Here is an 18669-nt window from a genome sequence, read left to right on the forward strand (position 1 = left end):
ATTATTCAATCAAGTATTGAGATATTTCATTTATTAATACTTTACAAAATTTTGTGGAGCACAAACATAATGAGTTCGCTACAAAGAAAAGTCGCCGTCACAGTTGATTGTGGCTCAGCTGACTAAGGTGGTTGCTTTTCAAATTCTGAGTGCAAACCCAAGTTCGATCTGCATTAAAGAGTCATTAAAATTAATCAATAATGAAGAAACGATCACGAGTGAAATCTTTATAACCAATTTGAACTAAATAATTTCGAGAGATACTGTGAAAGGATCGCATAAGAGATCTGTTCGGGAATCATCCTCACTTAGAATCACCATCAAAATGTGATGACTAATTGCGGAAGGCAGCTCACGTATTTACATTAATCCATGTTCTATTCATTGCCATTTGACTTCCATGAATCCCGTCATTGAATAACGTGAAGGCTGAATTTGCTCATCAGAGCACATCAGAGTGGCTGAGAAACACGGCGCAGATCACTCATCGGTACACTGTCACACAGACACACATTGGACACTCCAAGGTGAGCATTGTATGTATCAAGTGAGCATTGCCTGTATCAAATGATCCACAGTCCGTAGTTGAAATCTACAGTAATTTATATGTAAAGTGTAATGTAAATAAAAGTATGTGCTGCACAACTAATTACAATTGTCTTTCAAACAGAAACAGCAGCCACTGTAGACGCCTCTGTGGTAAAACAGAACCCTCCGATTTTTACGGAGGTCGGCATTAAAGATCCTCTTGAGTGTTGAGGCAACAAAAACAAGTGGGATAAACACATCTGGACCTGCTGTCGAAAAAGCATCTGCCTTTAACAACAGCATCCCTCCCTCGTGAACACATTGTTCAAGGTCCAGATAGGCGATCAGTAAAAAGTTGTCTTATAGTCACAGCACAGTACAATAATAAAACATATTTCCTGAAACAAATATGATAGTTGTCCAGTCTGTATCATTCCTAAGCAATCTTCCAGTTACAGAGGCGCAATCCCAGTCACTAACACATTTACCGTGTAGCTCAACACCCCCACCCCCAAATACACAAAGTAACAACACATTCCACCTGATTCATTTAATATTTAAAAATTTAAACCCCTAAACCCGCCATCAACAACCACAGTAACAGCTGAAATTGTCACTCAAATCATTTGTTTTGAATGAAACTGAGTGTTGATGCTTTGGGTAACAAGACAGGTAAGGAACAGGGAATGTTAAACGTGTCAGTGACTGCAGGGGATTGTGTAACTAGAAGATGGTTTAAGAATACAGAAACGACAAAAGCTTAGTCTTTCAATAATTCTTATATAAATGATTTACTCTGTTGTGCTGAAGTTTGGAAGACTCCTTATTAGTGATACAGCACACGCTTTTACTCATATTGCTTTTTTGGAAATCAATAATACATATCAGCTACAGATCTGGGAATCACTGAATACTAAAAACGTCGGCAATCCTCCGAATACCGGTCCCAAATTATTTAACAAGTGTTTTCCTATCGAGTGGACAATACTACACTGAAAGCCGCGAAAAAACATTTATTGCAAGACAATAAGATGTATTTCCAATATTTTGTATTAATTCCAGCACAACGGCTGCAACGTCTCTTAGTGGTAACGGTTCAACACGGAGCAACTAAATGTTGTAGTTATCGCTGAGCAAATGCATATAATTGCCGAAAAGATTGCGTTTGTGGCAGTTGCGCCACTGAAAGGTCGACAAGTAACTGGCGAACAGTCCACGGCTTGTACCGCTTTGGTAGCGCAGCTTCCGCTTCGCCAGCATCCACAACCCTTCTATAGTCTCCGTATGAATTTCCTCGTGTACTGGATCTACAAACTTTTCGGCATGAACAATGACAGCATGTTGGTAAATGCCGTTATTCATCAGCCCAACATTCTGATACCCTCTCCATGCGTCGGTAACGACTGTTGTCCCCGGTAAAACATGAGCACTGATGATGCGTTCCAATGTTGGAGCATCACGTCTCTGCACGACCTCCAGCCAACAACGACCGCTACCCCGTTCGACCAGTCCGACGACCCATTTACCATGACGACGCTGGCCACGATGGTATTTTCTGTGAAAGAAATAACTTTCGTCCACTTCAACGAAAATGGACTGTCCATTGATGTCGAGCCCTCCGAGCTGTGGATTGCTGTTCAGCAACCAGGTGAAGCATTCTTGGCGAAAGTAGTTATTATAATTCACTATGGTGTCCCAGCTGGTCAGACCCTCAAACAACATGACATGCTTCGACTTCACGTCATACAGCCAGAAGTACATCATCATTATTATCTTGTCAGATGTCAGTTCACAGTTGGCAAAGAAAGATCCTGTGCGAACGCTACTTCTAGTGGAGCACTGACGACAACGCCACGAATAGCCATCACTGCACTCAGCACGACTAACCAAAGCCATTGGACGTCTACAGACACCGCAATCGACGTTGTTCTTGATCAAGCGGTGTCTGGCTAGCCACTGAAGCCACTCGTTCTTGTCTCGCATGGGAAAACAGTTGTTAAATAATTTGGGACCGGTATTCGGAGGATTGCCACGTCCCTGGTGTAATGACCACGTCTCTCTGATATGATCGACATGGAGTAGAATAGACGCTGGATTGATATAATGCGTGCTGCCTTACACTCAAAATATGCTCATCAATTCTTACAGATTCTAGGTGGACACAAATCCACACCAAGAACGAGGTGCCCCGTGTGAATCGTTCATAATGACTCCTAAACTTATGTGTAAACTTACAGACAATAACTGTTTTTTTTTAAGTCATTTTTTTAAAACTTTGGGCAAGGAGCTTATGCGAGCCCCAACTAGAATTTGAACTCGTGCCAGCACACCTTACAGATGCAGCAGAGCCAACTGCTTTTAAGCTTTGAGCCATTGAGGATCAGCAGGTGAGGGGCTGACCAAATCGGCAGCTGACTGCGTGGATGGCAATGACGTCATGACGCTAGCACGCCTCAAAACCAATATTGTATCTACTTGGGAAGTGGCTCTTCGAAAGTTCGAGACGGTGTCGAAACATCACTATCGACCAGCCCTCGGAGAAGCTGTGCAGAACGTTATGCTGCCTGTAACCGTGTCCTACCGACTTTCTCCTCGTTTATTTCCAGCACGCTCCGTTCACCCCTGCTCCAGTTCTCCTCCTCTCCCGACTATCTTTGCCTCCTCAACACTTTCTATCCTATAGGACCTGTTTGGGATTAGCGTTCACTTTCGCAAAAACACTTTTGCGTAGTGTTGACCTGTCAATCTTTCTCTCTTTTGCTGCTGCTCTTATGGATTTTCCAGCCTTGACTTCAGCGGCTGCCCTCTCCATCTCTTCAAGGGGTGTTGAACCCCAGTCTGTCTTTCTGCTGTATTTTCTTGGCATGCTTACTTTTCTACAAGTAAAACATTAGGGGGAAAACAGCTATGTAATACCACAATAAAATATTTTTTGACATTTTAAACATAATATTACTTGAGCTTCAAGGTGGGGTAAGTTGAGCCAGTGGTTCAACTTACCCCAAGGCATCTGGCTCACTTTACCCCACACCCACCACTTTGGAAAAAGTTACCTAGCTGAGCAATTCAAGCTAACCTTTAGCTAAATGGTTCACATGGTTTAATATGCTAGTAAATCATCAACATGTATGGTATTAATTTTTAGGCCTGGATAAATTAGCTTTAATGTTACAGTCAAAATAACTGAAATGCAAAAAATTTACTTTGACAAGGCAAAAACAGGTTTTTGTGAATAGAGCATACTTACCACACTACCACAAGCTTCTTTCAATCACAGGGGCAGCAAAATGGAGGGTGCTTTAAAAATTTATGGTCACATGACAACAAATCTGCACTATTGCCTAGATACAGGGGTGGGTCAACTTACCCTCTGGCTCAACTTACCCCACTCTCCCATACCTTTTTTTTTCACAATTTTTTTTTTACTACGTTTCAATATATTATAGTTTTCTCGTCCTCGTCAGCGTTATGCTGCCATTTCTCTTCTATTAGTTTAATGTTTTACTAAAGCTGCCTTCTTGTAGCTGTGTCTCACTTCAGCGTTCTGCTAAAGCTATTCTTTTTCTTGGTCTTACAGCATTCCGCTCTACTCCACATGTCCTCTGTTTACTTCCGTGTATCTCCAAGTCATCCCTATTTCCTCCAATCCTGTACTTGTATCTCCTTGACACACCCTAAGGGTGGACCAATGAGGGACCACTATCAGGTGTTCGGCTTGGCTTTATGCCCCTGCTCTGTTTTGGGTTGCGATTCGCAATCACACTTACTGTATTACAGTATATATTTATTTCCTCATCTCTTAAAATCTACCCTGGTTACATAAAGTAAACAGAAGAAAACATCAAAAATATGTACAAACTCCAAGCAGAATTTTAACCCAACCTCTGGACCAGGGGTCCTCAATCACAGTCCTGGAGGGCCGCAGTGCCTGCAGGTTTTTGTTCAAACCTGGTTACTTAATTAGAAAGCAATTCTTGCCAATAATTTAATTTCATGGCTTTTTAGTCATGTTATGCTATGTCAGGTAATTCTTATATCCTGGATTTTCTTTCCCTTTCTAAGGATATCATCCAAATGATTTGAAAGCTAAAATGGATGAATAATTCTCAGTCCTTCACTTTTTCCTCTTCAATTTCCTTCCAAGTATTTAATTTAACTCAATAGAGCATGATTACACGCAGGTGGAAATGGTAACAAGCTAAATGGAGAAATGCTGGTCTCTTTTGTCATGTTCATGTTATTGCTAATTAGTTGCAATTAAAAACCAAGAATATGGCTGTTTAAGACTGAAATAAGCAATAAGGGTTTGAAATCTTAACGATTAAAGTGAAACAGAAGTGCTACTTGAGCAATAAGTGCTTCTTATTAAGCAATTGGGTTGGGGCAAAAACCTGCAGCCGCTGCGGCCCTCCAGGATCGTGATTGAGGACCCCTGCTCTGGACCTTTAGATTTGCCGGGTAATTCACAGATAAATCCAGTTAATTAAGACCGAGTTAAACAAAAGAGAGAAACAAGGTAAAAGAAAAGGTAACTTGTTTAGTACTTTAGTACAAGGAGCAAGGAGTAACACCAGTACAGAAAATGTCAAGTCCAAGTATGAAGAACATACTGTTACAGTTAGCAAACAACACTATAATTCATCCACATCCCACAATATCGAGGTATTTTGCACTGAAGCATTCATCTGTTTTCCAGAATCACATAAGTCCGTTGCAGGGTTTCAAGGAGCTAAATTCTATGTTTGCAACGTTAGGGAAAAAGTAATGACTGACACAGGGCATGTCTTTAATCAGCCATCAGTCATAATTATGGACACCTAGTAAAATATACACTCTCCAGCCACTTTATTACACCTGTTCAACTGCTTGATAACGCAGATATTTAATCAGCGAGCAACTCAATGCATTTAGGCATATAGACATTGTCAAGATGACCTTCTGAAGTAAAAACTAAGTATCAGAATGAGAAAGAAAGGTGGTTTAAATTACATTGAATATGGCATGGTTGTTGGTGCCAGACAGGCTGTTCTGAAAATTACAAAACTATTGATCTGTTGGTATTTTCACATATAGTCATCTCTAGGGTTTACAGAGAATGGTCCAAAAATGGGAAAATATCCAGTGAGCAACAGTTCTCTGGACGGAAATGCCTTGTTGATGCTAGAGGTCAGAGGAGAATGGTCAGACCAGTTTGAGCTGATAGAAAGGCAACAGTAACTCAAATAACCACTCATTACAACTGAGGTATGCAGAAAAGCATCTCTGAACGCAAAACACATCAAACCTTGAAGCAGATGAGCTACAGTAGCAGGAGACCACACTGGATGCCACTCCTGGCAGCTAAGAACAGGAAACTGAGTCTACAATTCACACGGGCTCACCAAAATTGGACAATAGGAGATTGGAGATATATTGCCTGATGAGTCACAATTTCTGCTGCAGAATATGACATTAACAACATGAAAGCATGGACCCATCCTGCCTTGTATCAATGGTTTAGGCAGGTGGTGGTGGTAAAATGGTGTGGAGGATATTTTCTTAGCACACTTTTTGCCCCTTAGTACCAACTTAATGCCATTTAAATGCCACAGCCTACTTGAATATTGTTGCTGACCATGTCCTTCCCTTTATGATCGCAGAGTACCCATCTTCTGATAGCTACTTCCAACAGGATAACATATCATGTCACAAAGCTCAGATCACCTCAAACTGGTTTCTTGAATGTGACAATGAGTTCACTGTACTGAAATGACCTCCATAGTCACCAGATCACAATCCAACAAAGCACCTTTGGAATGTGGAGGAACGCGAGTTTTGCATCATGGTTGTGCAGCCGACAAATCTGAAGCAACAGCATGATGCTATCAGGTCAATATGGACAGAAACCTCTGAAGATTGTTTCCACAATCTTACTGAAGCCATGCCACAAAGAATAAAGGCAGTTCTGAAGGTAAAAAGGGGTCCAACCCGGTACTAGCAAGGTGTACCTAATAAAGTGACCAGAGAGTGTGTAATCAAAGCAATTATTAATTTACCTTATGTCATTACATTGGCACTGCAGGTTTTACACTGTTTTGTTAGAGATCAGAAATTTTGGCTTGAATGTCTTTCCGCATGTTATTGTCTCTATAGACCATTCTTGGTTTCCACATACAAAGCAAAATCACTAGCGTGAACTCACAATATTCAACTAATCCTTAAATACAAATATATTAAAGTGTTTGAATATTTGCATTTTAGCAAATTAGAATAAATCTGACAAAATCAGGCCATTCCACCCAACAAGCTCATCCATCCTATTCTCCCAAATCAGGGGTGTCAAACTCCAGGCCTGGTGGGCCGCAGTGGCTGCAGGTTTTCATTATCACCCTTTTCCTAATTAGTGATCAGTTTTCACTGCTATTTAACTTCTTTTCCCTTCATTTTAATTAGCCCTGTTTTTAAGGATTACGTCCTCAGAGTTGATTCGTTTCTTCATTTAACAACAGCCAAACAGAAATGAGATGTGAAGCGAGCCAACAGATGACCACCTAAACAGGAATTTCAAACTCCAACCAATCTCTTAATCAGAAGTCGATTCTTGCTGTTAATTAACTCCGTTATTTTATTCCATGGCCTGTTGTTGCTCTCATTCTGCCACAGCAGACATTTCCAAAACTGTTGATTGTCTGTTTTTCCTAAGAATACCGTCAAGAAGTTTTGGTGACCTGAGCAGACCAATATGACCGAGACCTTCACCTTTCTTTATTTTCAGGTATTGTGTGATGGCCACAGGTGAGCCGGTCATGTGGCGACTCATTTTGTGTATCATTATTGTTAGGTTGCTAATTAAGGAATAAGAAACAACTAAGGGGCCTGAGTCACGTTAATTAAAACAAAGGTAAAAAGAAGTGAATTAGTACTAATAACAGCTCACTAATGAAGAAGATGGTTAGAATGAAAACCTGTAGCCACTGCGGCCCTCCAGGACCAGAGTTCGACACCCATGTCCTATATTGTCCAAAATAATCATAAGCTGAGATTCGAAGTTCTCTACTTCCCAATGTATGCTATATGTCTATGGTTCTTTGTAAGAAGAAAAACTTTCTAACATTTCTGCAAAATCTGCTCCTAAAAAGTTTCCAACCACATTACTGTGATAAGATACATTTAGGGCCATGACAATGAGCTCTTTTAAATACATAAATGGAGCACTCAGGCAGAGGAGTGTGGATGTGAGCATTAGCATGGCAGAGTGGCTCCAGGGTGTTAATGAGCAATTGACCAGCCAAGCATTCATGTCTGGGCACTCTGACCGCAGCAACTGTGCCCAAAGGAGGAATAAAAGGAGCCTGGGCAGGAAACAAGGGAATGGATAGGGAGAAAAGAGAAGCACGGAGGTTAAATGGAAAGAAACAATAAGTAAAGTAAAGAGACAGTTACAGCAGAGTCAGTGCTATAGGTTGGCAGGTCATCCAAACATTTCCTGTCCAGTGACAGCTGAAAGACCACCTAATTGATGTTGTCTATGCCAATGGGAATTTGGGTCTTTTGGTGGCCAGATGAGCCTTTACAAAATAGCATAAAAACCTGCATACAGCTAAAATAATATCTTTCCTTGCTCAAAGATTTCAAACATAGTCCAATTTGGCATAAAAACTGCATATCTTGCAGCCCTGTGCAGTGGAGACAGATGTTCAGGTTTGGCTACAAATGCCCAACTGCTGAGTGACCAGGAAGTAGGAGCGACCAGTCTGAGTGGGCTCCTGCCTTAAGGCTGTGTGGTGACAACAGACAGAAAAAGGAGCAAACGGCAGCAAATAACACAAGTTGGTTTTGGGGCACCACAGCAGTGACCAAGAGACGTAGCTGAGGAGCAGGCCCATGAGAAGGATGACTGCACCTGTTGGCGGACATTTCTTCAGTTTGAGGAGACCTTGCGGTCAGCAGTGGAGATATTGGGTGACAGTGCACTGAGGCAAGATAAGGATTTAGAGAATGAAAGATTCTCTGTGTTTTAACCTTGTTTGTAAGGATTATTTATGAATTATTTATTGATGACTTTTACCCTCCACATATCACCTATTCTTATGGATTATTTATTGACTTTATTTATTTAATTCACTCCACTTCTGCACTTTGGGGATATGAAATTTTGTTTGGATTTTGAAAATAAAAGTATTTGCTCTGATTTATATCCTCATTTCCCTGGCTCATCTTGGTCATGTTATCAATGGTGCTGGGTGCAAGTTACGACAGGCTGCTCAAGTCAACCTAGACCTTCACAATCCCTCTGTTCTTGTTGAACTCCTTTTAAAGTAACAGTTGGAATCCAATGTGCTAATCCCTTTCATAATTTTAAAAACTTTAACACCTCTTACCCCCACCCCCCCACCCCTTTACTCAAATTGAAAAAGTCCCATTCCTTCAATCTCTCCACATAGCACATACCTCTCAGTTCCAGAATCAGCCTAGTCGAACTTACGCTGGACTTTTCCTGGGATCAACTTCTTCTGCATTACAGATAAAATGCTACTGAAACTCCCTAACACCTCCTTAACTGTTTCCACACTTTAAAGCTTATCCCAGATTTTCTTAGTTAGGCTTTGCTGCACATGGTCACAATTTGCCCTACTGAAATGAAATACCACTGTTTTAGTTTTGCAATATGCACTCCACTAGAGTACTGTGAAATGTATTATATTATTATCACTCGGTCCTAACAGTTCAGTCATACCTATGCCGTGAATCCTATCCCAGTTATTACAGAATGTTAAATGTAGAAAGGTCTCCCTCTTGTTAGTGCTTTAAAATACTGTGTTAAAAAAACAGTCACTGACCACTCAAGAGTGTGTACTGGACCACTCAGTGTGAACTGCTTCCTTCACATTTCATAAATTGACATTTCCAGGCTAATGGCTGGCTATGATTTTCTTTACAGAGTGTTTGCAGTAACCAGGTGCTTGCAAGGCTCATATTCATCAACGGGTTTGTATCTTATCATTATGACAGGGTTTGCCAGAACAGGAGACACAGCTTCAAATGTTGGGATACCAACTGATTTATCCCTTTTCATAAACAAATACCAACCAAACTGTGAGCAATGGCACAACTGAAAAGATGGCTGTAATAGCCCACACAATCAACATTTCATAGAATCAGGGAATAACTGGTATTAGACGAGAGCTCTGTCAAGATTGGATTCAGGGTCCAAACTGAGCTGCCACGTTCCTGGGGCCCTGTTTTTGTGTTGGTGGAATCTGCTCTGGATGCTTTAGGCAGATCTAGGTGTCCTTCATGGGAATCCTCCTGGCACTGGGAGTGAAAGAGAGGATACAGTTGGAAGCTGGAGAGGAATTTCTTACCTAAGCAGAGCCAAGAAGGTGATCCTCAGGTGTACATGCGTGAAATCATATTCATGAGAAATGTCTGGTATGCTAATTTTACCAAGAGGAGGTAAAGGTATGTGGATCTTATGCAAGATGATGCCCTCCAGGCCATACAACATTCTCTCACTCCACCCTCGTATCAAAAACTTGTTTTCTTGTGTTTGTGTCAAATGTGAATCTGTGAGTTGTTATGAGTGTCAGGACCTGCCTTCTAAGGACAATCCTACAAAAACTAGAATTTCTCAGAAGGGATAATCCTCAAAAAAAACTCTTTACTAATAAAACAACAAAATAATAAAAATTACATTTACTAACCAAAATAAATGATTAACAAGGCACAAATAATCAATATGCAATCAATAAATGACAATGCAAAAATTGAAAAATATCCATTAATATAGCCAGAAATCTAAATAACTGTAAATGTAGAACTAAAGAAAATAAATGCTAAATCAAGGCACAAGGTGGCAAAACCTACTTTTTGTGATGACTATATGAAACAAAATTCATCCATCCAGCCATCCATTATCCAACCCGCTACATCCTAACTACAGGGTCACGGGGGTCTGCTGGAGCCAATCCCAGCCAACACAGGGCACAAGGCAGGAAACAAACCCCGGGCAGGGCGCCAGCCCACCACAGACAAAATTCATCTATCTACTTAATAAAAGTGCAAGAACAAATTTAGAAATTCAAAAGGGAGAAGAGCAAAACAAGAATATAAAGAACTCAAGGGGGAAACAATTTGCTGATCAGTGATAACAAACCCTCTATAAGATCTCAGGTGGCAGCCATAATTCATAGAAGAAATCAGGAATCATCTTTAACTGTAGGACATGTCCCCTTAGGCTTTAACTGGAAACAATTAACAAGTAGAAGAAAGGTAAGGAACGGAAGAAAAAAGGAAAAAACGATAAAGCCAGCAGCAAAACCCCATGACAGTGAGATGCAGGTGACTGACTTCAGCTGTCCACCATGAATTTATAACACAATTCCACTTAGGTTGTAGCTTCTGGCATCTGCACTATGTTTATGAGCTTTGTTACATAAAATATTAAAGGTGCTTCTCTGATGATGTACTTTACCTTTCTGAAGGTTTCAGTTTGTGCAGCACCCTAGACCTCAGTGCTTTTACTTTATAGCTGTCCTTAAGTGGTCTCATCGCATAAGAATAATGAGGGACAAGCCTGCCTACCTAGCATCATTCAAGGTCTGGGATGTTAGTAGCTTTGAATGTAATTAACTCAGATTTGGGTAATCTAAATGGATACCATCTTTGTGAATAAGGGGTTGTGACTAGCCCAGTTGTGTTCATCGCAGGAGGCATTCCTTTTTGTTTGTCTTTAGGTCTGCCCCTACTTGTGTCTTTACAAATTTATGAAGTCTTTGGTCATGGATTTCTGTTGTGTCACTATAGACTAATATGTTGGCCATAAAGATAACTGTTCCTTTCTGAAGTCTCAAGAGCTTGAACATCTCACCCTGTATGATCTCTGGGATGCCAGTGATGCCTGATAAGAACCAATCAGAAAAATATTTATATATAAAATGTAAAATGACTTTTAAGAGGCAGGTGCCACAAATTTCCTGCTGCATTAGGAAGAGAGAAGCCATGGTAATTGGTGAGGTTTGGGAGAATATTCATTATGGCAGCTACTTATGTACATACATTAAGTAAATCATTAGGAACATGTGTACACCTGCTTAGCCATTAAATTATAGGTATAATTATCTAATGATCTAAACATCCCAATTTTGTATGTGATCTAGAACCTTGTGGCTGAGCTGTTATTGCTCCTCAACACTTCTACTTAACAATAACAGCATTTGCAGTTGACTGGGGCAGATCTAGCAGAGCAGAAACATGACATATGGTAGTTAGTGTCTATGGCAGTATCTACTGTATATTAGTGTCTCTTAGTGTCTATGGCAGTGTCGAAGTTAGTGTCTGTGTCATATTTAAAGTCACTGAGTTCTTCAGTGTGACCAGTTCTACCACCAGTGTTTCCCAAAGGAGATGTGCTTGAATTTATGCCCCTGCTAATAATGGGTGCAACTAAAATTCCTGCACTCGATAATCTGGAGCAAAGTCCAAATAATTTTCCCCATATAGTATACATGACAGCTTATTCAGAGTTTAAATATATTCTTCAGCATGCTCATTTGGAATTTGTGACCAAGGATGAAATGATGCATGTTCATGAATAAGATTTCATTTGTACACAGTCATTTGCTTTTGTCTAAAAGGATGTCAGATTTTTTAAAAAGGTACATTGTATACTTTCCTTTAAAACTTAGAAATAAACATCACCCAGGAAACGATACAAAGTTTAAGTTTAACTAAAATTTTATTGGCACAGTAGTCAATAAAATTCTTTCTTGCATGTTTGAACAAAAAAATTAAACATGACAACTTTATGGTGTCATGATCAGAAAATATTACTAGTCAAACATGGACCTTACCTTGGAACCTCTGGATTGTTGGTGTGTCAGAAGCTACTGTATGTGTTCAAAAAATAACCCGAACATATCGGAAATATTCAGTAGATCAACAAAGTAGATAAATGAATGAATGAAAGACAAACCTAAACTCTTCTGGGACCCCAGGCAAGCCTTCACAATTGGCTATATTGTCTGTTCAATAGTGTGGTCCACCCTCTTTCCTACATCTTAGGTTTAGGAACAGATAGCATGTACTATTCCAAATGGAGACCCCACCTAATATCGGGCTACTTATTCTCTTATGCAGGGTGTCTGCACGTAGACAGTGATAAGTCCACAATGAATGCTAAGGCTTTTTCATGCTTTCAAGGTTCAGGTCTCATCCCACAGAATAAACATTTGTAATATTTTTTGTTACTTTTTATAATTAAGGTAAACTTTATTTATAACATCTCACCTCACATCTGATTTTCTTTCGTACCCTCTGATTATGATTTTGTTGACATAAAGCAATCCTTTCATCCAGTGAGTTCAGGGTAATCAGCATACAGTATCAGGTATACTATATATATAACCCCCAAATCAGAAAAAGTTGAAGTAGTATGGTAAATGCAAATAAAAAAGACAGTGATTCTTAAATATACTTTTTACTTTAATTTCTTTGCAGACAGTATGAACCCAAGGTATTTCATGCTTTGTCATTTTAACTTAATTTCATTTGTTAATATACAACCATTCTTGCATTTCAGGCCTGCAACACATTCCAAAAAAAGTTGGGACTGTAAAGCATTCACCATTTTGTAATATCTCTGTTCCTTCTCACAACATTTATTTATATTTTCCATACAGTCCCAACTTTTTCTGATTTGGGTTTGTATATATCTTACATATAAACGTCTACGGGTGGAAGTGTGTGTCTGTCTGTTCGGCCTGGAAGTACAACCCCAAATCAGAAAAAGTTGGGACTGTATGGAAAATGTGAATAAAAAAAGAAAAAAGCAAGTTATAAATTCTCCTCAAATTTTATTTCATTGCAGACAGTATGAACACAAAATAATTCATGTTTTGTTTTGTCAACATCATTTGATTTGTAAATAAATATCCATTCTTGCCATTCAGGCTTGCAACACATTCCAAAAAAAGTTAGGATGGGGGCAATTAAGGGGTAGTAATGAGGTATAATAACTAAATAATAATGTGATTTGAAACTGGTGATGTTAACAGGTGATTGCAATCATGATTCGGTACAAAAGCAGCATGGAGGAAAGGCCTGCTCCTTTAGGAGCAAAGATGGGCAGAGGATCGCCAGTTTGCCACCAAGTGCGGGCAAAAATCTTTGAAATGATGAAGAAAAACGTTTCTCAAAGACAGATAGGAAGAGATTTGGGCATTTCTCCCTCTACAGTGCATAACAGTGAAAAGAATCAGGGAATCTGGAGAAATTACCGTGCGCAAAGGCCAAGGGCGCAAGCCTAAACTGAATGGCCGTGATCTCCGAGCCCTCAGACAGCACTGCATTAAAAACTGTCATTCATCAATAAATGATAAACTGCGTGGGCTCAGGACTACTTCAGGAAGTCACCCTCAAGCACTACAGTACGTAGTTACATTAGGAAATGCCAGCTAAAACTGTACTGTGCCAAAAGGAAGCCCTACATAAATAGTGTCCAGAAGCGCCGTCGACTTCTCTGGGCTCAGAGGCATCTGGGATGGTCCATTGTGCAGTGGAAATGTGTATTGTGGTCAGATGAATCGGTTTTTCACATCTTTTTTGGAAGAAATGGACGCCGTGTGCTGTGGACCAAAGAGGAAAAGGACCATCCAGACTGTTACCAGATACAAGTCCAAAAGCCAGGATCTGTCATGGTATGGGGTTGTGTCAGTGCCTTCGGCAAAGGTAACTTGCACTTCTGCGATGGCACCATCAATGCTGAGAAGTATATCTCAGTTTTGGAGGAACAAATGCTGCCTTCAAGACAACATCTTTTCCAGGGATGCCCATGCTTATTTCAGCAAGACAATGCCAAACCACATACTGCGCGCATAACAAAGGCATGGCTGCGTAAGAAGAGGGTGCGGATGCCTGACTGGCCTGCCTGCAGCCCTGATTTGTCTCCTATAGAGAATATTTGGCGCATTTTGAAACGAAAAATGCGTCAACGAAGACCCGTACTGTTGCGCACCTAAAACATTGTTTGCAGGAAGAATGAGACAAACTAACACCTGCAACACTTAGTCACTTGATTTCTTCAATGCCTAAACGTCTTTTAAGTGTTGTTAAAAGACAGGGGAACTGTACAAAGTGGTAAATGCTGTACTGTCCCAACTTTTTTTGAAATGTCAAGCCTGAATGGCAAGAATGGATATTTATTTACAAATCAAATGATGTTGACAAAAAAAAACATTAATTATTTTGTGTTCATACTGTCTGCAATGAAATAAAATTTGAGGAGAATTTATAACTTGCTTTTTTCTTTTTTTATTCACATTTTCCACACTGTCCCAACTTTTTCTGATTTGGGGTTGTACAAAGCTACAGCATGAAGATGAAAGAAAGTGACTCCATAACCAAAGTGAAACTACCGACGAAAAACAAACTGATTTAGCTGCTAATACACAAACAAGGCGAGCACATCGTCAAAAAAAAAGCCTCCGAGAAGAGAGACTCACTTAGCCGCAAAACAAAACAGCATTTCAATTTTTTTTCTGACGATTTCAATAGCTTCTAGGAGCCCGGGGTTTTGTCGCATGATAAGTCTCTGCTTACTTAAAAGCTTGTATGGGCACCTATCAGATTTGGAATTGATTGTTTGTTTTTCTATCACTCTCTCTTGCTCTGACATTCTTCTCTGACTTGTCATGGAGCATGTTTAAACTTCTGAAAAAGAGACAAATGTTTGTTTGCAGTGTTTGAATAAAGTTCCTGTTTTTTCTACAACCTCCTGTGTTTCTGTGCAAATCTGTGTCCCCAGCGTGACAATATATATGATTGTGACACAGACTACGAATCCCGTGAATATATATATATATATATATATATATATATATATATATATATATATATATATATATATATACTTCGATTTTCGGGGTCTTTCAATTCAGCCCTCTGCAGATTGATAATTTTCATTTCCATAAAACGATGTGGCATCCTAACACATTACCATATCAGTCTGTATAAGTTGAAATATCCAGCTGGATTTTTTTTCCCATTGAGATCTAATGTGTTTTCAAAGATTTATATATATGTGTGTGTGTGTGTGTGTGTGTTTTATTTCTTTAATCATTTATATAATTAAAATGAGCACTGACCCCAGCAATGATCTCTGAGGGTCACCTAATTCTGGGCCAACCCCAGAGGTTTTGTGTTTTGGCCAATGTTAACCCATCTGTAGAGTGCACCTTGAATGCACACGTTTGTTAGGCTTTATTACTAGCCTAGCTTGTGGCGCCTTAGCAAAGCATTTTGTAAGTTAACATAAATAATCTCCTAAGAATGCCTGTTATCAATTATTCTCTGAAAATCAATGTAAAATGGTCTAAGTTAATTACTAATAAAGATCACAAAATAATTAATCACCTTCTTTAATATCCATCCATCCATTATCCAACCCACTGAATCCGAACACAGGGTCACGGGGGTCTGCCGGAGCCAATCCCAGCCAACACAGGGCACAAGGCAGGGAACCAATCCTGGGCAGGGTGCCAACCCATCGCAGGACACACACAAACACACCCACACACCAAGCACACACTAGGGCCAATTTAGAATCGCCAATCCACCTAACCTGCATGTCTTTGGACCGTGGGAGGAAACCCACGCAGACACGGGGAGAACATGCAAACTCCACACAGGGAGGACCCGGGAAGCGAACCCGGGTCCCCAGGTCTCCCAACTGCGAGGCAGCAGCGCTACCCACTGCGCCACCGTGCCACCCCCTTCTTTAATATGACACCCCTAAATCATGAATGGTACAGCCAACTCGCTTTAGAAGTTAGAGAAATATTCCAAAGGAGATCATCTGTCTATAGTTCATGGATTTCGTTTGATTTTAGTATAGATGCACCTATAGATTTCTGGAAGTCCCAAATTGCGGTGAGTCAGTATGGTGGTGTAACATACACAATAAAGACAAAAGAGCACTCTAAGCACCTCCATGAAAAGGTGATTGAAAAGCACAAGTCAGGAGATTTAGACAATGAAATATCCAAGTCTCTTAATATTCGTTGGAGACCAGTTAAATCAACTATTAAGAAATGGAAAGAGTATGGTAGAGCTGTAAGTCTGCCTGGAGTAGACTATCCACAAAAAAACAAGTGATCAAATAAAAAGAAGACAAGTGAAGGATACCACCAAGAGACCTAGGTGAAATTTAAAGAAGTTACTATGGCAAGCCGTTTTAACATTGAATCCGTTTAATTTGATAAATTTGATTTGCGAAAGAGATGCACGTGTACTACAGTAGTCATTTCCGAGTAGAGAAACATTTGTTTGTAATAACTAAGAGTCAGTAGTGTCCTGAATTAATAAGAAGTGTACGTTAATGACCAGGGTTGGGGTCATTTGCGTTTTACATGTATGCTTTTATACGTTAAGATGCAAAGCTGTTTAAAGTGTACTGTTTACCGTTTATATGTTGAGAATGTGCCATCGCGTTATTTACATGTAGCAATATTATTTATTAATAGTTTATGGTATTATATCAATGTACTTTACTATAAGTTTAATACTATTTACTGATACTTTATTGATTTGGATTTCATAGTGCCGATAAGCTAGTGCCTAATTTGAGTAATACTGCCATCTAGTGGACTTTGTGTAATTTACCAGTTTTGTGTATTCTTTTTATTGTAGACCACACACACACATATATCCATCCATCCATTATATAACCCGCTATATCCTAACTACAGGGTCACGGGGGTCCGTTGGAGCCAATCCCACCCAAAACAGGGCGCAAGGCAGGAAACAAACCCCGGCAGAGCGCCAGCCCACCGTAGGACGCACACACACACCCACACACCAAGCACACACTAAGGACAATTTAGGATTGCCAGTCCACCTAACCTGCATGTCTTTGGACTGTGTGAGAAAACCGGAGTACCTGGAGGTAACACACGCATACACGGGGAGAACATGCAAACTCCACGCAGGGAAGCGAACCCGGGTCTCCTAAATGCGAGGCAGCAGCGCTACAGATATATACCTATTCAAATACAGGTAAATATCTTTAAATACATTCATTCAATTCAGTTCAAATCAATTTCATTCTGAGCTGCTGTGTGGAATTCTCTGCATCATTTACCAATGTCCTGACCGACACTACACATACAGTAGTCCTTTGCTACAGTTTCTCACGCTTTCTGTCCTCCAGCGAGACTCCCGTGGCACGTCCCCTCTGAAGCAGCTTCAATAGTCATTAGCCAAATACCACAGGGTTTTTTTTTTGTTTTTTTTTTTTTACTTTAAACACTGCTTCCGAGTGAGGGGCGTTGGAGTTCGGTCGGGTTCGGGTGCCGTCCTTTAACGGGATCTAAGAGCACCCAGCGCTGTTCAAGTACTAGTTGATTTCTCTACTCTAGGCCCCCATGTCCCATGAACCGATCAACCTTAAATGTACTTTGATCCCCACATGGCGTGCTTCTGCCGTCCGTGTTCTTACATAATGTAAACTGCAGGGCTGATCTGTGGCAGAGACTGCATGTCTCGAGTGACACCTTTCAGTGTCGCTACATGATTATAAAATATTGCATTGCGCCTGAGTAAAATTTCAATGTTAAACCAATAGCATAGAAGTAACGGGTGCTCCTTATTACCAAAGGGTATTTTACACACTAAACTCGCCTCCCAAGTATAGCAAGCAACTTTAAAGCCCACCAGCAACCATTCCACATTGCATTACCTTTATCAATATCTATCTATCTATCTATCTATCTATCTATCTATCTATCTATCTATCTATCTATCTATCTATCTATCTATCTATCTATGTCATTAAAAACACCTAAGCATTACCTGCATGTAAGTGACCACTCATTTTGTCAAAGTTTCCTCGTGATAACAACTTCTTGTTAACTTGGATTCCCGCTGGTCCTATACTGCCCAAAACCCGAGAGAGTTAGGTTGAAACTCAACATTCGTTTATACAAATGTCGACTGCAACTTTAATTGTGCGTGAATTTGACTGCGCAACCCCGTGATAAACTGTCATCCTGTGCCAGTTGTACCACAGGCTCCCCCTACAATACTGTCTATAGCTGTGGCAATATTTACAAAATCTCACTAAAATTACTTTTAAAGGACTCATTATAATGGATTAAATGTCAAAAC

The 18669-nt window shown here is 40.1% G+C and overlaps 1 protein-coding gene across 2 annotated transcripts in view; it reads right to left on the minus strand.

Moving 5' to 3' along the window:
* Positions 1-18508, minus strand: part of LOC114647850 (uncharacterized methyltransferase YdaC-like) — a 40567-nt gene extending 22059 nt beyond the window's left edge. For both annotated transcript variants that reach the window (XM_028796511.2, XM_028796510.2), the window contains exon 1: positions 18355-18508. In XM_028796511.2, the coding sequence (XP_028652344.2) occupies positions 18355-18376 (22 nt within the window). In that variant the 5' untranslated portion in view covers positions 18377-18508. The remainder of the gene's footprint in view (positions 1-18354) is intronic.
* Between the last annotated feature and the right edge of the window lie 161 nt (positions 18509-18669).

The sequence above is a fragment of the Erpetoichthys calabaricus genome, chromosome 3 (genome assembly GCF_900747795.2).
Source record: "Erpetoichthys calabaricus chromosome 3, fErpCal1.3, whole genome shotgun sequence".
In the NCBI taxonomy this organism is placed as follows: domain Eukaryota; kingdom Metazoa; phylum Chordata; class Cladistia; order Polypteriformes; family Polypteridae; genus Erpetoichthys; species Erpetoichthys calabaricus.